Source organism: Elgaria multicarinata, chromosome 1 (assembly GCF_023053635.1).
Source record: "Elgaria multicarinata webbii isolate HBS135686 ecotype San Diego chromosome 1, rElgMul1.1.pri, whole genome shotgun sequence".
Classification (NCBI taxonomy): Eukaryota; Metazoa; Chordata; class Lepidosauria; order Squamata; family Anguidae; genus Elgaria; species Elgaria multicarinata.
Window position 1 is genome coordinate 53,228,623 of NC_086171.1, and position 27,193 is coordinate 53,255,815.

The 27,193-nt window shown below is 39.5% G+C and overlaps 1 protein-coding gene across 2 annotated transcripts in view; it reads left to right on the forward strand.

Annotated features, from left to right (window-relative positions):
• Positions 1 to 901: 901 nt before the first annotated feature.
• ZNF385D (zinc finger protein 385D) overlaps positions 902 to 27,193 on the forward strand; it is a 379,934-nt gene continuing 353,642 nt past the window's right edge. For both annotated transcript variants that reach the window (XM_063128331.1, XM_063128341.1), the window contains exon 1: positions 902 to 1,175. In XM_063128331.1, coding sequence (XP_062984401.1) covers positions 902 to 1,175 — 274 coding nt within the window. The remainder of the gene's footprint in view (positions 1,176 to 27,193) is intronic.

The following is a 27,193-nucleotide window of genomic DNA, read 5'->3' on the forward strand; positions in this document are numbered from 1 at the left end:
CACACGAGCGCTTGTGCACGCTTCTTTAAGAAAAAAAATGGCGGGTGCGATGTCCTATTCCCCCAAGGCCGTCGCACGCCACGTGTAAACAGAGGTGGGATCTCGCGATAACAATATCGTGAGATCCTCACCCCTCTGTCGCGCTAGACCCGTAGGTCTAGCAGAGGCCTCAATTTCCAATAAATATGAAGACCTTTGTGCTGCTTCACATGGCCATATTTTTCCATGATAGTTGCGGCTATCAATAGAATTAATGGGAATAAGTGACAGGATAGACTGTATCAATTCAAACTACAAGTGGGAGATACCTTTTTAATGCAAAAAGTGCCAAATTTTCTCTTTATCATGGATTCTATCTAGAAAAAAGATTTTGCCTGTTCTTTTGCCTGCTATTTAGGTTCTATGTGTACAGGAATTTTTTAACAAAAAGTATTAAAAACATGATTCTCCAACTACATCATAAGTGATGCAATCCATTCTATCATCTAATTCTGCTGGACCACGCTTCATACAGTATGTATAAAAGGGCCCACAGGGCTACATTGCTAGTGCCAAACCTTGGTATCCATACATTGAGTTTCCTGATGTCAAGGGCAGGGCAGGGTTACCACATGGATAACTCATGAAGTGGGCTTTAGACTAGCCTGTAACAATGTCCATACATAGGTATCACACTTGCATTCTTAAAAAAGTAACTTTATTGATAGCTACTCTGTGACAGTTATCACATTCATTCCAGCCAGCCAACCATGTTATAATATAACCATTTGTGGTCACCATGTGAGAAACTCAGTCATGCACATTGGTTCTGAATACAACCATCAAGTTTGCACAAGTTTAAATTTTGGGTGCATAGGATGTGCATTACTCATAGCTCTTTCTTTTGCTTCTCTTAGAAACTATGAAGAAACCCTGGAGTCCTAGTTCATCCCAAGACAATGTTCCTTATACTGCAGATTTCACTTGTTTGCATGAAAGAGAAAGTGAGGCAGAATTAACGCCTGACGACAGTGAGGAAAAGAAAGAAACGGAGAAGAAGCACACCAGTTTTACTTTGTGTAATGTGTGCAACATTCAGCTGAACTCTGCTGCTCAGGCACAGATCCACTATAATGGGAAATCACACCAGAAAAGATTAAAACAGCTCAGCAATGGGAATCTAAAAAATGATAATGGTAAGATTTTGTTATATTCTATCCTGTGAGAGGTATTTATATCTACCAGATTCATTTGTGAAGGTGTATCATGGTATAATTTTGAAAAGTTGCTTGAGTCTGTTGGGGGAGGGAGGGAAGTCTGCCTTCCATAATTTAGAAAAGTAACACAAAATAAAGTAACAGAATTTAAACAATTCAGAGATATTATTGGTAAAGGGTAAATGCTGTACCTTTGTAGGCGATAAAAGTTATGGTTCACATGATCATAATATTAAATAGTCATTATTGTGACTTAAATGGCATTTTCCTTCTGTGCTTTAACTGGAAGCTACTGGCTTATTTGGAGAAGGATTTGGCAACCATTGTACATATTTCTTTCAACGTATAGATTAGACTACAGCAATATACTTTTTGTGGGGCTGTGCTTGAGAAGTGTCCAGGAGCTTCAATTAGTGCAAAATGCTCCAATTTGCCATCTGTTGGGAAGTGGACATTAAGCTTAAATGCAAACTTAATCTCGCAAGATCTGTGCCATCTACTAAGGGGCTCTTGGTGCAATAAAAGAGCAGCAGAGTAATCCAGAGGCTTGGTGGAATAATTACATTTTAACTATTGCTGATGCAAAATTGTGGCAGGAAAAAAGGGGTAATGAAAGCTATACAAAATGTGCAGGGGGCAGGAATGTGAAAGTGTTCACAAGGGAGTGGGGGTCAATGGGGAGAGAAAATGTGTCTTTGTTACTAAGATAACATCTCAGTCATCCCAATCTAATCGGTGCATATTTTGCTGCTGCAGATAGAATAGAGTACACTGCATTACTTTTTTAGGATGTGTTTTCAGATAAGCATCTAAATCCACAGCCAAAATCTTATTATGCAGCAATTAGTCAGGCATTATGAGCTAAGGTTCTTGTCCTGGCAGGAAATTAAATTGCCACAGTAGCATGGCAATGACCTTGGTGCATTCCCGGCATTTCCCCCTATTCAGGATAATGCAGAACCTACAAGTATTTTGTTTTAATTTTTTTTGTCATCGGTGATATTGTTAAATAGCCATATCTGATTAGCTATGTATTATTGTGAAATCATAATGTTCATTATCACCCCTGGTTGGCTGGAATCATGTGTTGAAGAAGCCCTTTCAAGATAAAAAAAATGGTGCTGAAGTAGAATGGCAGAAGAATGCAAGCAGACATGAAAAAATACATGAAAAAATGGAAGGTAGCGTTTTTTTGTGACACTCTTCAGATTGATGACTTTAGCTCTGCAAATTGAGCGTTGTGGAAATTCAACCACCAGTACCCATGAGGAGATTTTCTTGAAAGCTGTGAGGAACTGGACTTGACAAGTCTCCCTCCAGACAGCACTCTATAATCATGGTCTTAAAATTCTGGCATTGATTACTTTTTTCCTTCTGTTAGAACTGAAGGCCCTTGTATGTAACAGTTTTCTTGTGTTAGTCTTGAAAAAATGGATACATAGACACTGTCTATCCTTGCACTATTTATCCTTGAGGTATTTCTAAAAGCACAAAAGCAAAGTGTTAGTTTTGTGAGATTATTTCCTAAAGCACACACATCAGCCGTCATTGGGGGAAAAATGTCAGGCCTCTTCGGAACAGTAAAGTGAGGTGGGGTCACCATCTGCTCTAAAGCAGCTTTGCGCTACGTAAGTGTTCATGCTTCTCTGGATGTCTTCCACATGCTTATGTATGTGCTCTTAAAACTAATCGCAGCTTTGTGATGTCCCACTTTATTCTGCTTATTAGATATGTTTTCATTAATTAACTACATGCTAGGTACATACCTGAACCACCAAATCACTCTCTAGGTATGAAATATCAAGCATACACCTGTGCAAAATAGGAGAGAATTTCAGGTCAACCCGAGAATTTACTCACTGCAGGTTGGGGATATTTTCAGCAGTGTCAAAAAGGCATCCCTGTTTTGAAATATCATTTGCCTATTCCTGCTGAATTTTGTCTCTGACGGTTTGTCTCAATTGGCTTCGCTTATTTGGATTTGTATACACTACTTCATCATATAGCCAATTCCCATTACTACATAGTGTAGTGATATTATCCTGTTTGCTAAATGGTCTACTCTTAGCTGGGATCACTTGCTTGACTAATCCAGGAAGAAGAAATAATCAGCAGAAAATGGAGCCAAAGCAGCAACAGTTTGAGGAAACAATGGGCAGTGAATGGAACTGAACAAAATTGAGTATTCATAGAATTAAGGGTTACAGAATAGAACTTTCTAACCTAGGGAAGCTGTGTTCTTACCTTTAAAAGTGAAACAGCAGAGTCTTTGGTTGAGCTCTAGCTCAAACCCAGACAGATTTCCATAATGGAGCAGAGAGGGTTGTTCATTAGACTTATGTGAATAATCAGGAATCTCACAGTGTCAGATATGCATCATTCTGGAGCGAGATTGGTCTCTGCAATGTGTTGAATTTTTAAAAAACCAGTGAAAAATATCCTGCCCTTTGCATAAATCACAATTTAGCAAATGAAGCACCACTGTGGCAAAATCAAAACTGCTTTTCTGTCAATGCTATAAAGTAGCTGATGGAAAATACTGGTATAGGAAGGAACTGGCATAAATACTACACATTTGCCATGGATTTGGGCTGGTTTTCTTCCTTTGAATACTGACTCAGGTCAGTATAATGCATTGAGCCATTGAGCTGTTACAGATGTCTAGTCTTTATCTCCTCCATGTGCCAAAGTCTCAGAAAGAGGAAATTTTTGCCAGTGGTATGGCCATGAAGTCATACATCTGGTGAAAGTGCAATAACACCTTGCCTGGGAAGTATTCTAAGCCTAATGAGTTTACTGTTTCAGTCTTTTATGGCCTAGGCCTTAGCTAGACCTAAGGTTTATCCCGGGATAATCCCGGGGTTGTCCCTGCCTGCTTCCGGAATCCCCTGTGTGTCATGTACATGAACAGGGATGACCCTGGGACGACCACGGGATAAACCTTAGGTCTAGAACTCTGGCACTTTCCAGCAGTAACTTTCCCTTCTGTTAAGCTTTTCAAAATATATTTGCACTTTGCTCGCTCATCTGTGGATGCAGTGGAGATCCATGATGTGTAACTGGTGTGAATAAACTTTGCACCCTTAGTAACTGTTTTCTGCTCTGTTACTCCCCTGCTCTCTGTTTTAACTTCCTTTTCCTAGTACAAATCTTCTACATTTCCTGTAAGTAGTAGGATTGCTCTAACTTGCAGATCTGTTCTTTTTACCACTTCACTATTCTTTTCAGATTGTCATGTAAAGAGAACTTTGGATATTCAGTACTGCTCTTTCCATTGGTCATTCATCTTTGCCTTCTTCTGGATTACCTACCACACTACCTGGCCTTCAGTGTGGAACAACTGCTGGCACTATAATATTTTAATTCTCTGATTTTGCCCCTTGATATATGTTGGGTTCTGTTACTCACTGGGCCCTAAGCCTATGAGATTGCAGTCCAAAGGACTCTGATGTGGCAAGTATTTACAGTATCACCAGTTTCAGCTGACACACCTTGGACTTCTCTACCCATAATAAGAAAGACAAAAAAAGTGCTGCTCAAGGCTGGAAAACATTGAGTTGCCCAGTTACTCAGGCAACTGAACTGGACACTGGAAACTAAGAGTTAGTTTGCTCACTATTGAATTCTTCTATGAGTCTAGTGCTCGACATTTGCAAGAACTTTCAAGAAGATTGTACACTGCATAGAGAAGGAAATGAGAAAGATATGATCGGCTGTGATTTTGGTTGCATACCCTCCCTGAATAATTCCTTTTCTTCTGATATCATCCAAATATTCCCTCTCTCCCAAAGTTCTTTTTCCTGTCCTTAAGACATAGGTCTCATCAGGTAATGAATGACTTTCGAGTTCATCATCTCTGTCCTCCAGCACAGCTGCAAGGAGATCAGAAGATTTCACTTCCATTCTTAACTAATCACAGTTTAGGATTATATTCAAACGCGGACAAATTGTGTTTGATCTCTATGTTTTACTGGAATAAGCAAACAATAAGCCATACTTAAGATTAACTGTAGTAAAATGAAAATGGAAAGAAAACTTCCAGTATCCTTGAGTCCATGTCTTAGGATGGAGGAGCGAAAGAGCCTGAGCTCATGCACGTAATACTAAACCATAGTTTAACCCAGCCTTTCCCAACGTGATGCTCTCTAGATGAGTTGGACGATAGTCCCTATAATTTCTATTCAGCATAGCTATTACTGGCTGGGAATTATTGGAGTTTTATTACTACACATCTAGAGGGCACCAAGTTGGAGAAGGCTGGAGTAACCATTTTAATAGTCAGGCCATCTTTCTTCCTACCTGTTTTAAGCCACTAGAAGTAAAGAAATGAACTCAGTATTAGTATATGTAGAAATGAGTTCAGTAGTAGTATACACATAATAAATGAATTCAGTATTCATTTGAAATGATTACTGAAGTGAATTCAATATTAGTATATGTTGAAACTAAGAAAGTAGCTTTGCAGTTCTAACCCCTGATGAGCCGCTCATTGCTATTCAATGCAAGGACACCAGCAAGGGAAGATCAGCCTGACCCAAATTGGATATAAATGCCCACTTATAGCTCATCCCTTTGTTCTGCCTTTGAAGAACTTCCTTCCTTCCTTTACCTTTTCCCTCCATTCTTCTTCCCTTGTGTGTCTTGTCTTTTTAGCATGTCAGCCTGATGGCACAGCATGCCTCTTCTTTTTACTGATATGAGCCATTTCAGGAAAACAATAATTTTCTGAAAAGTGAGATAAAGATACTGTAAATAAATAAGTAATCGGCATGCATGGAATTTAAGGATTTTTTATATTTAGTCTTTTTCATCATTTTGGATTTTTTTACATATCCTTCTCCCCTCGCCCCCACTGCCCTGTATCCTTAGTCTTTTTGCTTATCCTAAAAATATTCTCTTCATATTTTCCTGACTTCAGATATTTGTGCTGACAGCTTTGTACTAAACAGTCTCTTCTAATTTTATCTGCCACAGTTTGTTCTTCAATTTCTCCTTTAAGTACACTTGTTCTATGAGGGTTCCAAAACACGCTCCGCATGCCAAAAGTATTTCAGAAATCTAAGAACTTATATTACATTGGGACAGAACTGAATTGTCTGTGAAACTTAAGATGAATAACTTGTGACTCACCAAGCACTGAGATGTCTATCAAAAACAAAACAACTCAGTTTCATTGGTCTCACAAGTGGTCAAAGAAAAGGTTGCATTCCATCTTGCAAGTGTAAGGTTAGAAAAGGTCTTAGTCTGTTATTCATCATTCTGTCCTGAGTGTGGCACCATAGCATTTCTGAGAATGGGTGGGGGAGGAGGGAACAGCTGCATTTGCTGCTTTAACTCCTTAAATTATTTGAACATGGCTGGCATGACTTCTGGTCTAATTCTGCTTGACTCATTGGCTTTGTATGTACTGGTTATGGCATCATTCCAACTTGTCTGTCTTTTAATGTTGATGTATTTTTCTGCTATGGCTTCTGTTATGTAACAGATCAGATGAAAATGATGACAAAGATTTTTTTCCCATCAGTTGAACAATTTTTGCCCTTTTTTCCTTTTTCTTTTTGATTAGGTAATCTTTTAGGGGAATTAGTCATGCATCATTGGTTCCTCCCCTCTCAATCACACATAGTGATCAGAACTCACTTCCAAAGCCCTCCTGAACTCAGTGAACCATTTGTGAAACTGGACCCCCATTTACTTCTCCATCCTGCCTTTGCTCACCCTTCATACTCACTGCCAGTCGTTATCCAATAATAACTCATTGTACACTGCTGATTTCAACCAGACCCAGATCTGTTAGACAATTTGTTCCTGAATCACTGAGTGGAATTTCCAGACACATTTATCGATTGTATTCCTCAAACAGACAGATGTCCTGAAGACACTATTTCAGACTAAGTATTTTTAGTATTGCAACCAAATCGTCTTCAAGTCACAGCAGTGTGGCTTTATTGACAAAGCTTTACAATCTTGATACTTGGTGAGTTGTAAAACTCATGAAATTAAAGATTTAAAACATTCTTAAAGAGTCCCAGAGAGACTGTTTGCTTTCCTGTTAAAATTCTAAAAATTAAGACTGTATATTTGTTGGAGTAAATTGAGCACAGTAATGAACTATTTTATTTAATTAGTCTGCTGCGGGTGATGATTATGTGGCATGGGAATTTACTGGCTGATTTTTCTGGTTCCTCCATGCTATAACCACTGATGCAGTTCCTATTCCAGTGTTCTGTTTTGCAACTTAAGAAGCAGAAGCTCAAATTCAGTGTGAAAATTAAGGATGTCCAGGTTTTGTGAAATCTGTTCCATGTCTGTTTCATGGATTGTGCGTTCCAGTGTTCATTCGCAAACAGATTCATTTTTTTCTCATTATGCAGAAAAATACACAAAATCTGTAAAAGGGTTCACAAGAATTTGCATAATTTCTGTTAGTACGTAACATTTAGCATTTTGTCCCCCATTCCATTCCCTGTGTATATTTTCTATGATAGTATATGCCTCAGCAGAAGCTTAAAATACATTTGCGCAAATTTTGGGAAAGTAAAATAAATAAATAAATTAATAAATACAAAAGCCCACGGACTCTGCATGGCCTGAGGTTGCTGATCAGCAGCAAATTCCACAAGTCAAATTCTTAGAAATCCGAACTCATTTTAGTCCGTCTTGAAATTTTCCAGCATCTCTAGTAACAATAAAGATGTTGCCTTCTATCTGTTGGGTATGCTGGTAAGATGCAAAGAAGTGCTATATTATCACAGATATTGATCCTAATCAACAAATTAGACCATAAGAGCTCTTCCCTGATGCCTTACTGCAGTCTCACAGTGCATTAGCACATATATTTAAAACGACAACAGCAACCACCAAATACCCAATATCAACTTTATCAGTGACTGACTGTTCCTTTCCAAGAAACTTCTGTGTGTATTCAGGCATGTGAACCCACAAATAAAAGATAATGTGATGATTAGCCTTAAGATCTGTCAGCAGTGTTAGGATATAAAGTAAATATGGAGAGGCAGTCCTTTTTATTTATTTGTGGCATTTATATACCACTGAATATAGTAAAATCCCACAGCGGTTCACAATATTAGTCATAATAGCTGACTCACAAGTCCACATTTCCTTTTGCTTAGAGGGATGGATCCTTATGTGTGACAATTCCTTGGGCAATTTTGTTGCATTTTCATATATGGAACTAAATATTAACATTTGTAGATTTTAACCAATTATTTTCCACTGAAATGATTTTAATTTAAATTTTAATATATTGGGTTGGACTTAATATATTACTTAATCATATATTACTTAATCATACTTGGAGACCAGGGACAGTTCTGGAAGTAAAAACGTCAGCGTGTAGATGAGTGGAGTTTCCAGAAGAAAGGGCCTGAAAAATAGGGGGGGGGGTCTAATTTGTGTGACTAGGAATTGAGAGCAAATTTTTCTGAAAACTGAATCATTGTCTTCTCTGGAAAATAATCTGCCTGGCTGAGCTGCTGGAGGAGGCCACAAAGCAATAACACAGATGCAAGGACAAGATGCTTGCATCTGTTTGACCCATAACATGCTCTCTTGACCCTTGCCCATCATGGGTCATTCCAGCTAGCCATGGGGGGCTGACCAGAGGGATCAGGGGAGTGATGAATGCATCACTGTGTGATGGGGTGGTCCCTACTGCCTTGAAGGAGGCAGTGATGCGACCACTCCTGAAAAAAACTCTCCTTGATCCAGAGATCTATGTTAACTATAGCCTGGTTGCAAAACACCCCATTTTTGAGTAAGGTGCTTGAGAGAGTGGTGGCATCTCAAATACAGGTGCTCTTGGATGCAACTGATTATCTGGATCCATTCCAGTATGGATTCAGGCCCAATTTTGGGATGGAATCGACCTTGGTCGCCCTGATGGATGGTCTTCTTCAGGAGAGAGACAGGGAAAGTGTGACCTTGTTACTTCTCCTTGATCTCTCAATGGCCTTTGATACCCATGTGCAGAGTTCGGAAGCTGTAGCTAGTGCAGAACGCAGCAGCTAGGATGCTCACGAGACTGCACTGGCTGCCTGTTAGCTACTGGGCCATGTACAAAGTTATGTTATTATCCTATAAAGCCCTAAACAACTTGGGACCAGGGTACCTAGCAGATCGCCTTCCCTTATATACACCCAGACAATATTTATTCTCTTAAAAGGAGGTCTTGCTGGTCATTCTTAAGTGAATGGGTTGTCGCTATGAAGTACCTCGATGTCACGCCTTCTCTGTAGCAGCACCCACCCTCTGGAAACCCCTCCCTTGTGTGGTTAGGGAGGCAGAAGATGTAACATCCTTCAGATGCCTCCTGGAAATATACCTTTTTACACAGGCTTTCCCTGGACTGTAACTTATTTTGGTTTTATATGGCATTTTTAACTTTTAAATTTATTCTGACTTGTATTTTATGGTTTTAATTGTGAACTGTCTGGAGAGCCTTGGCTATTGGGCAGTATAAAAATGTAGCAAAATGAATGAATAAATAAATGATGATATACTGATTTGAAAAGGAAACACTAAAAATATACAAATATAGCAGCTTCCATATTTGTTTGTTGTATTGACCCCCAGTGGTTCAATTTGAACATTGAATGCTAAAGTTAATCACAAATATGTTTGAGTCTATTGGGCTGACAATATAAGAGTAGTTGAAATCCATGTTTTTTTACACTGGTTGAGGCATGTAGAACATTTGACTTTGGATTCCAATATGCACAGATTTCTAGTGGTTCCCTGTGGGATTGGCAAATTTGCATGTGCTTGATGTGAGCATAAATCTCCTTTCTGTAGGCTGCTGTGAGAAACCCCTGCACTTGTGGTCTTTGGAATGATAGCTATTGACAATGCGAACTGAAACCCCATGATAGCACTTTGAAATATTACATCTGAATAGAGAGTTTTAAAAATAGGTGCCATAGTATTTCATTATGTTTTATTTGATTTTTATCTCCAACTCTTTTGATGTCAGTGACACGCAGATGGTTAGGTTGTAGTTGAGAAAGCCAAAGAAAATATATTTGAGGTGCCTGGTGTGTTATATGATATATAATACTGACATACAGAGCTGGCATTTAAAGACATTCCTCATAAATAGAGTGTCTGGAGAACTGTTTTTATGCTTGTAAAGCTTTATAGACATCACATATTAAGTTTGCATAACTTTTTTTTTTAAAAAAAAAACCACACACCCCAAGCAGTGTAGCTGGAGCTCTAAAGAACCTTTAAGTAGGTCAGACCGATCCAATGTAAATAACCTTAGAACTGAAAGCTGTGTAGGAATCTTACTGTATTAAGATCAGTTTTATATTAGAATAAAGTCACTATTACTTTTGGAAGTGCAGTCTCCATATTTTTGCAAATGTGCTCTTATTTCTGTACGCATGTGAATCAGTATATTTTTATTATACTAGTTAAATTATTTGTACTTCGAAATTTTAACCTGTATTAAACATGTGACGATGATACCTTTTAAAAGCACTCCAACAGAATACTGCCTCGGTAATTTATCCTCTTCAAATACACAGGTCACATTTACCCAGAACAAAGGATTCAGTTCCAAACCTTATGTAAAAAATAAAATCTTTTGTCAGGTTATTTATTAGAGTTATATACTGCTCAACTGACAAATGCCTTCAGAATGGTTTTCAATAATAAAACCCCAAAACATCAATAAAATAACTATAAAAATGTCAACCATTAAGATATTAAAAACATTAAAAACATTAAAGAGCCAGCAGTAAAACTGACATGAGAGATAGCAAATTAAAGATTAAATGCCTCCTGGAAGAGGAAGTTTTAGCCTGGTGGGATGAATACGATGAAGACACCAGGCAGATCTTTCTGGGAAGGGCATTCCACAGATGGGGACGCCACTACAGAGAAGGTTCTTTCCCTGGAAGCCACGTGTTGTGCCCTTGTGGGTAACCAGGGAAGAGCCTCTGAAGATTAGGGGTGTGCACGGACCCCCCGCTCCGCTTCACTTGCAGATCCGCCATTTTTCGGATCGGGCCGCTCCGCCCCACCCCCGCTCCGCCCACTTCCACTCCGCTCCGCTCGGAGCTCCGGATCCGGATCGGAGCTCTGTTTTCCCCCCCATAGGCTTGCATTGAAAGCTAAAAAATTATACAACTTTTTTTCTGTTCAAGTTAGAAACCTCATGTTTGGCACCATGACACCTCATGGGGGTATACACACGCACGCCAAGTTTCAAAGCAATCCCATCATCCCCTGATTTTTGGGGAATTTTTGAAAATCGGGCAACCCATTCACACCCCTTTCCATAGCTCCATCAATTTGCATGTTAGAAACCTCAAACACGCCACCATGAAAGCTTATCCAGGGATACATACACACGCCGAGACTCAAGGCAGTCCCATCATCCCCTGATTTTTGGGGAATTTATGAAAATCCAACACCCCTTTCCATAGCTCCGTCAATTTTGCACGTTAAAAAAACACCTCAAACTCACCACCATGACAGCTTATCCAGGGATACATACGCCGCACGCCGAGACTCAAGGCAGTCCCATCATCCCCTGTTTTTTGGCGGGGCTTAAACCTGCAAAATTTGGAACTTCCAAAACTCCAAGTGAGCGCAGGAAGGACTTCTCCCCTGAGTCAAAGCCACACGCACACACAACATCCCTGCGAGGTGGGCAGGGGAGGAGGGAGGGAAGGCAGGCAGGCATGCAGCTGGCATTTCTGGGGGCATAAGGAAGTGAGCCAAGGATAAGCCAGTAATGCATATAAAATGGAATAAATAAATAAATAAACAAAGGAGGGGTGGAATTAAAAGCAGCAGTGTTGCTCAATAAACAGCAAGAAGAATTTTTTTAAAAAGGCTATATCTGTCTTTTACCAGCAATAGGGGGACGTGCCCCGGGGAGGGGGAAATAGCTGCCAGTTCAACTCAAGACAGCCATTGCTTCACCAAGAGCTCTGAGAAGTAAACGCTCATTTCAACTCATAATAGGCATCGCTCCACCACTAAGAAGTAAACGCTCACTTCGACTCATGATAGGCATTGCTCCACCGTTTTACTCTCTTTGGAAGGCTCTAATCGCCTTCCAGTGCAGGAGAGAGTGGGGGCACGTCCACGATGAGATGCCCTAGGGGAGCTCATCCCCTTGCACCACATCTTTTCAGTTGTTCCCCAAAGTTAGGGTGGGTAGCAGTGCTGTGTTTCTATCTCTTATTATTGGCTTAGTATATGATTTCACAGGTTGTGTTTGTGCATTTGGTGGGGCTACTGTGTTAAAAAACACTGGGAAAAGTCCGTTCAGATGAAGAAAGAGAAGTTTCCCAGAATCCCAAGTTACCCGTTTTGCCTATGCCTTCCTCTGACTTTGGGATCATGTGATCATGACCGGGAGCTGACTCTGCCCCTCAGCCCTTTGAAAAAGGTATTTTTCCCGCCGATTTTTTTAAAAATTCTAGCGTGCGACCCGCACGACGCAGAGAGGTGAGAGTAGTCTCAAAATGACCCCCATCCACGACTCTCTGTGCACAAGAATTTTCAGAACGATAGCTTAAAAACCAACCCAGTTATGCCCAAGTCTTTCCCGCAATGCAATCCTATGGGCGAAAAGCCGAAAACGCCGTTTGAGCCGCGCGGTTGACCCGATTTTCAAAAAAATATAGCACGCGACCCGCACGACGCAGAGGGGTGAGAGTGGTCTCAAAATGACCCCCATCCACGACTCTCTGAGCACAAGAATTTCCAGAACGATAGCTTCAAAAAGAACGTAGTTATCCGCGATTATTTGCCGCAATGCAATCCTATGGCGAAATGTTTTCAAGATGGCGATCGGAGCGCTCCGCGGAAAGAGAAGCGCTCTGAAAATGGCCGCTTCTCTTCGCCTTGCTTCTAGGGGTCTGCGGTCCGCTCCTACTCCGCCTCTGGGTAAGGCGGAGCAGGCCAATCCGCTACTGCTTCTACGCTCCTAATCGGAGCGGATCACACCCCTACTGAAGATCATCTTAACAGTTGGCTCAGAATGTATGGGAGACAGTGCTCTTTAAGTTAGACTGGTCCTAAGCCATTTAGGGATAAAGTCAGCACCAACATTTTGAATTGAGCCCAGAAAGTTTTTTATCCCCCCTCGGCCGGCACTCTGTGAGGGGGAGAAACAGTAGTTGTGGTGGGGAGGAGGGGAATAAAGGCCTCACGTGTTGCACACGTGGGCCATGTGAGGCAGGGGCGTGGCCAAGCCTATAAAGGCTGGTCCCACCCCTTTCTCAGCCTCTCTGTCTTTTTGGCTCCCACCCACCCTCCCTCCCTCTTCTAGTATGGGACTTAGCCAGTTGCTCCCTTTGGGGGAAGGGCTGAGTAGGAAATTTTCCTTTATAAGGTTTTGCCTACTCCATACTTGAGGTTTTAAGGAGGGCGGTTAAATAGGTCAATTTGTCAGTAGGAATTGCGGAAAATTGCTATCCCAGAATAGGGAGATTGACCACTCTGGCACCTCTTAGGTGATTGGCATAGCCAGAGCTCCTGCTTCTTGCAAGTTTCACGGCTGACGTGTTTGGATATGGTATGCCTTCGGAGATCCTCCTTCCTCATCTACTCAGGGTTTTACGGCTCTGTGTGGGGATGACATGGGGTGGTCTCCCCACACTCTTGAAGTGTTGTATAAGAAAGGGGCCGGGTTACCCGACTCCTGGCTTAAGAGAGTGGCTCACCCTTAAACTAGGCAAGTAGCCTGAAATTAGTGCATATTGAAGTGCAGGCACTTTTCACAAGCAGTTCCAGGGAGGGGTTGAAAGGGGCCCTAGTTTTTCCCAAGCTCTGGTGTCTGTGTCTTTATTCCATACTTCCTTCTCCACTTGCAGCTGATTGCCAATCAGTGCCGTTTACACAGTACTGAGTAAAAATGACCCGTCTCAGTATGCAGTTTGCTGCTCTATGTTGCATTACTTTGCGTATTGATGAGACCTTACTCCATCCCTCTAGCCAACTTGTCACAGTGGTTTCATGTACATGTTATAAAGCACAGAGGACAAAAATAAAAAATAAAAGCCCTGAGGGACCCCTGAGGGTCTAACTGCTGCTCACCTCTCAGAACACAGAAGCCTAGGAGCAGCATATTCAACATTTTCTCCTGGCCAGGAACTGTGATATCTCCATGCGACTCCTACAGTTAACCATGTTTACTTGGACGTAAGTCCCATTAACTTAAGTGAGGATTCCATCTTGTTCTTTGTCATATATACATTGCTTGTCATATATACATTGCTTTAATTTCTAGTAGGTCCTACTTTGCCTTTTGCTCAGTTATCATTACTCGTACTTACAAAAGGGGTCCTATTCCGCTAATTGTATTGTGCCAACAGGACCTCCCAATAGTGCAATGGAAAGTTAGCACTTTGTAAAGGCACCCTCAGAAACAAGCAGAAATACTTCTCTCCTGATTGAGATGGGCCAGTGGAGTGTCCTTCTGACTTGTCATGTTCTGGAAACGAGCATTTCTGCTAATTTCAGATTGCTTTAATAATGGCTAGCTCCCTGTTAGGCTAGCGTCGGGTCCAGCAGGCGCATGAGCACAATAGGATACTGCCCAATAACTACAATCTAACTAGAAATACAGTATATCTCAACATAGTGGAGAAAACTGTGAGTAGGTAGCCTGTGGGCCTGCTCAAAATGTTGTCCGGGTGGTAACTGGACAGGCCCTGGCTTCAAGACCTAGCTCTTCCTTCTTATGGTTCTGTATCCAAGTAGACTTGGACCATGCCACTTTTTGAACACAGGATTCCTTCAAATAGAGACTATTCAATAGAATACTCTGTAAATTAGGACACATGACCATCCTACCTTCAAAAAGAATGTCAGTAGATTGTTGTAATTCCACTCTCCAAACTCCCATATGTATTCACTGAATGTGTAAAAGGAGCTTGGGAGTTATCTGCATGCTAGAGGGGAGGCACAAAAATTGAATGTTAGCCCCAGGAAATGATGGTATCAAGGCCCTGTTTCTTGTGTAAATATTCACATGCATGCCCTGCCCTGCCCTCTCTAAAAATAAAATAATTTATTTTTAATTGTGTATCCAGCAATTGGTGTCACAGCATCAATTATCTTTCTGTCAATTCTCCTAATTGGCTACTGCTACACATCCTCATGGCTGTATTGTAAAATGAATGATGGTATGTTGGCATCCTAAGCTTGTGAAAGCTTTGTTAGTTTCATTGCTACACAAGATAAAGGGGAAAAAAGGCTGATGACTGAGTTCCTTCTATAAATAATGGAGAAATTTGGCAGGATTGATGGGTTATGAAGGGCTTTTGAAGGGCTTTCTTCCAATACGTTAGGAATATTATAACTCTATGAATGAAAACTGAGAGAAAGTCTTGCACATATATTTTATGAGCATACATGTCTATGACTTTAAAATAACTGAGCTCTTTGCCCTTTTCTTCTAAACATTGCTTCCTTTCCATTATTTTACCCCAGTGGTTAGCAGCAATTGAACAGTGTTCTATATTCACTCTATAAAAGTGAAGGCCTGGGTACTATCATTTCAAATTCAAGTAAAATTCACAGTATTTTAAAATATCCATGTGGATTTTAATGGATGGTTGGACTTTAGGGTCTCTTCTTAAATATCTTTTTAAATGGCAAAGATGTCTATTTATATCTTTGAAGGAAGAAATTACCTCATTTGGATTTGAACCATGGTTCCAGAGAGTCTAGGCATTTCAAACCTGAGTATTAAGCAATTGTTCAGAAATGAACTTGAGAAATAACTGAACTGAACTCAGATTTTGGTTAATCTGAGAATTAAATGCACAAGTAGATAAGCTTGTCCAATTCTATTTAGGTTGCTTCCTACCTGTAGTTGTATTAGCAACTTTAGTTTGATCCATAATAAACATTTGAGGATATATGTATAGATAATGCTTTTGCACACAAAAGAAGACATTTGCTATTCATTGAATAAAGACAATTTTTCTCTTTGGTGACATTATTTCTAACAAAATGAGCTTAGATAAAAATAAACTCCTCAGAACCCCTGTGTCAGTTTTGCTTTCAAAGTTCCGCATTAATACTGTGTGAATTCTCAGGCAAAAGTTTCTCTATATTTATAGTATTGATTAAAATTTTCTATTATTTTTCACTATGTTTCAAGATATTGTTCCTTTTCATATGTTAAAAAAACAATTGGATAAATGGGAATTATCCTACCTGGATACAGTGGTTTATCGAGAACAAAATGCATTATATATTAAGCCTTATACAAAACCCACCGATAGAAATTCTTTGTTGCATTTTTCATCATACCACTCACCATGTCTATGGAGAAATTTATCTTATGGACAGTATTTGCTTTTGAAAAGGAATTTGTCAAATGAGAAGCAGACTGGATTTAAGACATCAATTTGTTCACAGAGGTTACCCTTTCGCAGTGGTCCATTCAGCAGAAAGAAAAGCAGCATTGGTACCATGGGCATCCCTAATATCACATCAGGTTGCTCCTTCTGTCAATAAATTAACATGTTCATTCACTTATTCTCGATTGTTGTATCCCATTATTAACATTATTAAAAGACATTGGAACATTGTCAAGGAACTTCCAGGATGCAGTGATTTTCCTTACTTTGGTTTGAAACGCTCCAGGAATCTAAAGGATTTACTGGTACATACTGATGTTGACCAGCCCACAATAAGAGTGGACCCTACTTTTGGGCATTTAAAATGTGGTAAATGCTCTGCGTGTGCATTGACTCTGGAAACAAAAACTTTCATACATCCTGTGGATCATCGTCGCTTTGATTTGGGCCATTTTTCGAACTGTGCGACTAAAAGGGTAATTTATTTTATTATTTGTCCATGTGGCCTTATTTACATTGGGAAGACAACACGTTTGGTTCGGACGAGGATCTTGGAACATAGATCCAAGATTAAACATCAGATCATGGAGGCACCTCTTGTGCAACATTTTATGATGATGGGACACGGATGTAATATTTTAAGTTTCTGGTAATTGAACGAGTTTTTGCACACAAATACAACTGGCAGTGTTATGACAATGTCTTGCTTAGAAAGGAGGCTCAGTGGTCTAAATACAGGTTGAATACAGTGGCCCCACAGGGTCTAAATTCCAGTCTGGAATTTTCTTCTTTCTTGGGAACTTGAGCCTGAGTGGTAGATATCACTTTAGGAACAAAAGTTTCAGTTGGGAGATCTATGCTGTGGTTCATTATTTAATCAACTGAGCAGATGCTGCTGTCTGCCAGCTGAGAAACGGAAAACAATGTGACGAAGCGAAATACGGTTTACTGATTTTGGTATGTATGTAAGGTCTTAATTTTGTGTTGACTTCCTGGAATGTTAAAGAAGTATAATGTTGTGCAATGGCACAGACCTTTGCCTGTTTAGGAAAAATATAGCTAATTAGCTTTTTGTATACTGTGTAGATATAATACCGGAAGATGGTCTCACCTTAAAAAACTTAATAAAGAGAGATTGCATGAACTTTCCACTGCCTGTTGGCGGTAAGTTGTCTGAATAAAGCAATACGCGGTGTTCTTATCTTGTGAACCAGCCAAAAGAATAAGAAGTAAATGAGAGTTGTTACTGTGGAGTAACTCTAATTAAATGTGTTTACTTTGGAATTGTTATTTTTTACAGAGTGCTAAGACTGACGTTTTTGAAGAAGATACTTCGAAACAAGGAATAACATGAACCTTGTTGACTAAATTTGGTCTTAATATATTGTTGATATAATTAGATGAAAGTGTTAATGTCTATGAGTCGGATTTTCATGCAATGACTGTTTAAATTTGGTTTGAAATGATTGTTAAGTACAATTGAATGCTATAGATATGTAATGAAAAGCTACACTGATGTGATAGTTGATTGTTGTAGACTTGTATTAGTATTGGATTGTAAATAGTTATTCTAGTATAAATAAGTGTGTATAATTTTTGAATGACGATTTAATTCATTTGGTTTATTTTGTTTCTACAGTGGTCGCCTTTTGGGTTCCTTTTGTTCAAAAAAACAAAACAAAACATACTTTATTAACACTGTGGCCTTAGCTAGACCTAAGGTTTATCCCGGGATTGTCCCAGGGTCGTCCCTGCCTGCTCCTGGGATCCCCTGCGTGTCATTTACATGAATAGGAATGACCCCAGGACAATCCCAGGATAAACCTTAGATCTAGCTAAGGCCTATATTGATGGTATTCCATGAGACTCCAGTGTAACTTTAAACAATAGAGGAAGAAAAATATAACAAGTTTTTTTTAAGTCTGAATAAGTATCTTCATGGAATTTCAAGGGAATGGGTTGGATGAGTCTGATTGATCACTTGTAAGAATCCTGAGAGAAGGCTGTTGAGTAAGGGGGACCCAGTGTCAGTGATGTGGGTTTCCAAAAAATGGTTGGCAAATTTCCCAGTGCCTCAAATTGAATGAGAGTTGATCTGACATGTTGCACTTAAAATTAGTGAACAAACAACATAATTTTACATGTTTTTACATACAGGGAATAGCTACTGTATATCTAGACTGGTCAAATTAGCTGAAACAATCCTTAAAGTCCAAACATGTAGACTTTACTTATCATAGATTTTTGTTCTCAAAACACACCCATTCATTACAAGAGAGAAAAATGGGCTGGTTAATATACCCATGAAAATCGAGGAACTTAACATTTGCCAAATATGAAGGTGAAGGTGGCACTATGGAAATGAAAGAACAGGGGATTGGAACGCTATACTACCAAGGAAGCTCAGGTGGTGTTGACAGTGGTCAACTGCGAGGGTGGTAATGGTTACATTTAAGAGGAAAGGAAAAGAACTGGAGCAGTTCTTTTCCTTTCCCCATAATTACCTGACTCCAGGGAAGTTAAACCCAAAGGACTTCACTTTCTGTTTGGATGCCCCAAATTAGAAAAATGCTGTGGGCACAGACTACCCTTAGGTTTCTCAGCTTTAATTCCAAATTAAAGTTCAGTTGAAAAGTGTAAGGAGAACTCTTTCCCTAGAAACATATGATATGAGAGGCACCACAGTCGGAATATAGAATCATGACAGAAAGAGTAACGAGGAAAGTTATTAAAGCCAATGTGAAGGATGCCCAACCCCAAAGAATAAACAAGTGGCCAAACTCTAAGGCAGTTATAGGGTTTGAAACAAAGGGAACAAAGAGCTGAATGGCTCAGAGGAAAAAGCCAGGATGGGTCAGAAGAAAGGATTCTGGGAAATTAATAGGAAGTACAGAGAGGTTCTTTTCCCCTTGCTTAATTTTTCATCTGCGACTATACAGAGTAGCATAGCACAATATTCAAAACAAAAGTGTGTTTAGATAGGGCTTGACCTTGTTGACCTGACTAGGAGGTGGGGATGCTTCAGAGGGATCTTAATGGGTTAGATGGCTGTGTAGTGGCATGGGAATCAGGCAGGTATTTGCGTATTTCTGCAGTTACAAGAAAACTCTTTCATCTAATCAAAGAGGAAGCAGATACATTTTATGGCTGCTGTGCCTCTGTGATGGTTTTCAGTCTTTACAATGTTCTTGGCAGCATTTTAGGCTGTGCCTTCTGGAGCCAAAGGTGTTAGGGTGATGACAATTAAATGCATAGTGCACAATACAAGTGTCAGAGACCCAACATGTCTGAAGCTCTTCCATAACAGACTGGCACACTTCTGTCTGAAACTGTATAGTGTAAGTTTCCTACAACTCTGAGAATAGAGTATTTTGTATGCAAACAAGCAGCTGTTCTGCAAATGCCCTTTCAAGTGGAATAGACACCCAGTTTAAAACTGTCTTATAAATTTGTGTGCTTGACTTAATAACTTTTTCTTCATGCCTCATTAGAAAGTCGATAGAGTGCATGTGATTATGACTTCATCTTCACCTCTTTTTAGAAATGGGGAAGTTGTCAACAAGGGGGCTGGGAAATACGATGCAGAAGGCATAATTTTACAGTTAAAAATATGTTCTGAAGAACATTCCTGTGTTCAAGATGAAGACATTGCATTTTATCTTACCTGTATGCCATTTAGTTTCTGATCCATAATAGGGAAATGGTGGAACGAGCTTACAGTGTACAGTCTCATGTTTTTAAACTGCCTGGATAGGCTGACCATATGAAAAGGAGGACATCACAACAGTTAATGCTGCAGGAGCCCTGTCCTCTTTTGTATCTGGTCACTCTGCTATAGCTCCTGCAGCTTTAACTGTTGTGATGAAGAGGGAATTTCACCAGGTGCTGCATGTGTACACCTGCTGAAATTCCCTTTTCTACACAACTGTTAAAGATACAGGAGCCCTGTCCTCCTTTTCATATGGTCAGTCTAAACTGCAACAAACATACCAATTTTTTCCTTTCCATCTATCAGTTGCTGAGCAGGTAGATGAGTACTTCTGTAAAACCTCAAGTTATGGAAAAGATTGACATGAAGAACAGCTCCTGTTTTGCTAAATAGAGAAGCAAAATAAATAGAAATAGCATTTTTAGTTTTGTTCCTCTGAACAATAGATTAACTAACCAAGCAGTGCAATGGTTAGAGGAGCTATGAATTATGCAAATAGTACTTGAGTCAGATATATAAAAATAAATACTTGTGGTTATTCATTCTGTTGAAGAAAGATAAGAACATCTTAATCCATTTTATCATCACATATAGTTCTTATACCTAAGAGGTTTGCATAGCCTCTTGAATAAATATTAGCAACAGAAAAAAGAGGATTCCCTATGCTCTTTATACGTGGCTTTCAAAGGAGTTACTTTAAAACTTGTAATCTCCACAGCACTTAACCTATTGGTATTTATATACCTGGCATCCCTGTCCTATCTGTATTTAAATCAGAGTTGCTGAATTTCAAGTTATCTCTTTTCATGAGCTCTCTGCTGAGGTAGGGATGCCCACAAAAAGCTTTATAAGAAGTTGGGGGAAGAGCAGGATTATGCTTCATTTGGTTTCTGTTTCAGAATACAGCAATTTTTTACTTTTCTTTGTAACTGCACTGTTCCCAATTATTTACAATAACTATGGCCTTAGCTAGACCTAAGGTTTATCCCTGGATCGTCCCGGGGTCGTCCCTGCCTGCTCCCGGGATCCCCTGTGTGTCATTTACATGAACAGGGATGACCCCGGGACAATCCCGGGATAAACCTTAGGTCTAGCTAAGGCCTATGTTGTGCTTTCTCTTCCTTTGGGAGTAATTACGGGAGTAAATTCAGAATTCTGAAGGTTGGGATATGAACTCCCAATTTAGAAAGTTTCAGATCATTATATGTTGGGCCCAGATTTGGATCATGTATATAATCCGATTAGTCTCCAACACTACTCATCTCCCTTGCTACTCTCCCCCTCCTAAGCAATAAAAATTTCTCTTGAGAAGGGGAATGGGGTACTGATAGGAAGGACTTGCTAAAGACAAGAGAGCTTTGCTTTCAGGTCTCATTGGAAATGAAAGCCCCAAGGATGTTTTGAGCTACATTTTTTTTTTTTTTTTTGCTTAGGAGCAGGGGATTCAATTTGGGAAGGAAAGGAATTCTATTCTCCCTGGAAGGAAATAATATTCCTGACTATACTCAGGACAGCATCATTTTCAGTCAAGAAAATGCTAGTGAGGTTACTCGTGTCTCTAATGAGCTCCCATGATTGCCTAATCCTTCTCAAGAGTAGATCTCCTTGCTTGGGAAGGGAGTATTGCTTGGAAGGGGAATACTTTACCCATTTGTTTCGCCCCTGAGCTTTGTTTTAAAAATTCAACAAAACACAAACGGTTATTTTGAGCATTATTTAGGAAAGCTTTTAAAATGTAACCAAATGGGGTTTTGCTCATCATGAGTTCTTTGTGATTTCTTAGCTTCATTAAAATAGGTTTTGTCTTGGAGAGGAAGGTTTTTTGCAGTCTGTTAGTGTGGCAACCAGGAGAACATGCCTGGTACCAGTGCACAGCAAAAATCCTGATGACAAAGGCAAAGAATTCTTTCTTTCTTTCTTTCTTTCTTTCTTTCTTTCTTTCTTTCTTTCTTTCTTGTGTGTGTTTATGTTTGTGAGAAAGAGAGATTGAAGGCAGAAGGTGATATGTAGGGAAATATTATGAAGACCATGAATCCAACAAGGATGAAAGGCCTTCTTGATGGTGGCCCTCCAATGGTGAAACATTCTCCCCACTAAACTCCACCTGGTGCCAATATTGTCATCCTTTTGACACCATTTAAGACTTTCTTCTTTTCTTTGGCGTTTGAAAGCCTATAAGATTTTAAACTGGTCCTGTGATTTTTTAATTGCTTTTTTAAAAAAACTGTAATTGTATTTTATGTTTATATTTTATTTTTAAGATTTTATTTTTTTGTAAACTGTACAGAGAGTTTTGGCTATTGGACTGTATAGAAATGTAAATAAAAAGAGTTCCTATTACTCCTCTCTGAATTTTCATGAATACTTGCTTATTAACAACTTGATGGTCTGTAGCCTGTATTATTATTATTATTATTATTATTATTATTATTATTATTTATTTATTTATTTATATAGCACCATCAATGTACATGGTGCTGTACGGATTATACACAGTAAATAGCAAGACCCTGCCGCATAGGCTTACAATCTAATAAAGTTGCAGTAAACAATAAGGAGGGAAAGAGAATGCAAACAGGCACAGGGAAGTGTAAACAGGCACCGGGTAGGGTGAAGCTAACAGTATAGAGTCAGAACAAACTCAATATTTAAAAGCTATAGGGAAAAGAAAAGTTTTTAGCTGAGTTTTAAAAGCTGTGATTGAGTTGGTAGTTCTCAAGTGTTCTGGAAGAGCGTTCCAGGCGTAAGGGGCAGCAGAAGAAAAAGGACGAAGCCGAGTAAGGGAAGTGGAGGTCCTTGGGCAGGCGAGAAGCATGGCATCAGAGCAGCGGAGAGCACGAGCGGGGCAATAGTGTGAGATGAGAGAGGAGAGATAGGCAGGAGCTAGACCGTGAAAAGCTTTGAAGGTCAGCAGGAGAAGTTTATATTGGATTCTGGAGTGAATTGGAAGCTAATGAAGAGATTTCAGGAGTGGAGTGACATGGTCAGAGCGGCGGGCCAAGAAGATGATCTTAGCGGCAGAGTGGTGGACAGAGACCAGCGGACTGATGTGAGACGAGGGAAGGCCAGAGAGAAGAAGGTTGCAGTAGTTCATCCGAGAGATAACCAGTGCGTGAACGAGAGTCTTGGCAGAAGAGACAGACAGAAATGGTCGAATCCTGGCAATATTATACAGGAAGAAACGACAGGATTTAGCTACTGCCTCGATATGAGGAATAAAGGAGAGCGAGGAATCAAATATAAAGCCAAGACTACGAGCTTCCTTGACCGGAGTAAGCGTGACATCGTTGACAGTAAGAGAGAATGAGAGGTGAGGAGAAGGTTTAGGAGGAAAAACAAGCAGTTCAGTTTTTGCCATATTAAGTTTCAAACGACGATGAAGCAGCCAGGCTGAGATATCTGAAAGACATGCCGAGATACGATCGTGGACATCAGGAGAAAGTTCCGGAGATGAGAGATATAATTGTGTATCATTGGCATACAGGTGATATTGGAGGCCATGAGATTGAATAAGCTTACCCAAGGGCAGCATGTATAAAGAAAACAGCAACGGGCCAAGCACCGAGCCTTGCGGAACCCCTACTGAAAGGGGAAAAGAGGAGGACGAGCTGCCGTTAGCCGACACACTGAAAGAGCGACCCTCTAGATAGGAGGCGAACCAGTTATAGACAGAGCCACAGAGTCCAAGGTCATGGAGGGAATCTAAGAGAAGAATTGAATTCCCTTTTTGTGTTCAACCTTTGCCAAGGTCTTCAATGTTACTATTAGACTAACCATCCAGAAGAGGCACATGAAACACTTTAGAGGTAGTGCCTCTGCAGTCCAGACTCAGTACATTAAAGTTGCAACCCTGTAAAACTTACTTGGAAGTGTGTCCCATTGAACTCAATGAACTCAGTAGATCTTTCTTCTGGGATTGCAATTAAAGTGGTTAGTGTGGTAAACCAAGGATAGAGCTGCGTTAAAAATATATATTTTATTTTACCTATTGGTACCCAATCTGGGTGGCTTGATTTCCCTTGGTGGCTATTCCCTAAGCTTCCTTTCCCCCTTTTCTTCTTTTTCAAAACGAGTGTCATGGAGCCACCATGCAAGTGGCAAGGCACCTGTTCCTTGAACACTGCATTTACAAGGATGCTCTTCAAACAAAGGAGCATGGAGGAAGAGAATAACTACAACCAGCAATTCATGCTCTGGCAGGTCTGTCTGCAGATAAGGGCCCTTCTGTTCCTTCCTCAGTCAAATCTGCCCATTGCATGTAATATTTGAACACAACCCATCCTATCTTGCTCCCTTTATCACAAAAACAAATGTTTTACATTTCTGCACAATTTTAATGAGAGTTTAACAGCCACAGGAAAAACAGAGGAGAAGGTGATGGTGGCTATTTATTTTTTTGTTTATTTATAAGACATACTAAATTTCTATCCATAGGATTTCCAAAGCAAATGCTGCTGAGGCTAAATAAAAGAGCAGATGGGAAAAGATCACTTTCATTCAGATACCGTATCACATCCTGCCATGGCAAGACAGTTGGTGTAGAGGATTTTTGCTTGGCCTGTTCCCAGCTTTTTGCCTCGGTGAGAGGATAGTTTTAAATAAGACAAGTGGAATCTTTGTCACCATTCCACATAACAGCAAGCTCTGGGGCTCATTGCTCCTTATGTGGATGTAAATTTGTTGTGGCAGAATGTGAATAATATGTGTTACCGCTTGAAAGATAAGTATGATATAATAAGTCCCCCCCTCCCAGATCTTCCCCCTAGCATTCTGTAAAAGGAATCTCTTTCATTTTACACAAAATTCACATGCTGCTATAATGATGGTGCTGTTGTCAGTGCATTCTGGCTGCAGTTCTAGACATACTTCCCTTGGATATGAGCTGAGCAAGTAGGAGAGAAATCCAGTTGAACTTAATAGGGTCTACCTCTCCATAGACATATATAGGATTGCATTGTCAGTGGGTTACATTTTAGAATACGTTGATCAATATGTTTTCCCTATTTAAATTATATTAAGAGGCAATTTAAAAGTTTAATTAAAGTTGTCAGTAATTGTTGATCATTATACACAGTGAATTAGATCATAGGGCTCAAAAGTAAGTTTGCACATGGGATCACTATCCCTATTTGCTTTTGTGTCTCTCAGCTTGGCTAGTCAATTATTTACACCTCTAGTCTTTCATAATCAGCTGAATGGAGAAAGTTGATTTTGAGGTATTAGCGTTTTGCTTTGGGGCCTAAGGAACTAATAAATACTTTACTGTTTTGGAAAATCTGTCTAGATAACCTAATAGGGTTATTTTTAAAATGGGTATTTTACAGTAGTCCTCCAGCAATCTGATATACATGGCCTATTTTTGATGCAGATATAAAGTATTTCAACAGTTCTTATGCGGTAAGAGATTTTGTGATGGTGCAACTCCAGTATCTTATTTGCCTCTATGCTGGCTTGGAACTGAATCAATGTTTGTATTCATATCCCATAAATTTGAGGTGCTTTCATTATTTTTAGTGAACCGGAACCAACCATCAAGAACTTGTTATCCAGTAGTTTCCTGAAAATTTTTCCTCTAGGCTCCATGAGTTCCAAAGTAAATTCAAAACAAAATAACAAATACTTTTGGGTATAATAAATAGATGTTATTTAAATTTAAAATGCTCAAATTTACCACCATAGCTTTCCTCCTATACTGAGGACTCTGAATTGGTAACAGCAACTTTGTTATGAGCTGAAAATGTTAGAGAGAACAAAGGCTAAAAAAGAAAGTAAGGGAGAGGCAAAATTTCAACATTTTAAGCTAAAATGGTGTAAGCTGATTATGATGAAGATGAATCAATGTGTTCTCTTAACATTACTTGGCTCTCCCTCTGCTATCTTTCTCACTGGGCATGTTGTCTTATATGACCACTCAAGGAGGATAGACTACAGGTCTGATACATTTGGCAAACTGCATAGGAAACTGGAGTATTAGACTATTTTTTAAAAATAATTTATGGTTATGATAACTATTAATCATATATGCACTGGCTTTATGGACAGTTAAACACTGATGAAAAGACAGTCCCAGTTGTCTTTCATATAAAAAAATCATGATTTAGTTTTAGCTGCATTGGAATCAATCACTAATTTCCTAGTCACTTCCAGGAAATCAGTATTTGCATATAGACAGTTATTCTGTACAGAAAAGTAGGCATGGGAATTTAATATGTGTATCACAACTCTATAGGTATGGTTGAACTATGTTTCATAGAATCCAATGTTTTCTTTTTTTCCTGCTTTTGTGGTTACAATCAAGAGAAAAAAATATTGACAATCCTTCCCCCCTCCCCCCCCCAGCAATGATTTTTATTTTTTTTTAATATAATTGCATAAAGTGTTCCGGTTTTTTTTCTATCTTCATGGTGGGAGGGGGAATTCTTTTTCAAAAACCCGATCTTTGATGATCCTGTAACTTTAAAAGCACAGATTGTACAACTCACATTTCTAATTACAGTGAAGATTGGCAAGCAACACAAAGAGATTCTTATTGCACATTAACTTATTGTACTTTATCTTCTAACCTCAGTTAAATTTCTTGGAGATTTGCAGTTAAGTTATATTAAGTTACCAACCATACTTGATTGAAATGAGAGACAACTCTATCTGCTCTTTGACAGGTGCCATGCTTAACTGTTCTGTTTTATAGCCCTCTTATTTAAAAGGATCAAAACAAGTCTGCGAGACTGAAACATGGTACTGTGTTGTCCTGACAATGAAATAATCTATTTGCAGTTGCCATGAAGTCAGCTAATCCATTATGAAGCAAAATAAAGGATGTTTGCCATTTGGACAGAGTAAGTTTAGAAATGAGTTTGGGAAACAAAAAATGCAACTGAGCTTGACTATCTGTTATGCATTCCCTTAGAACTTATTATTAAATCCACCTTTATTTT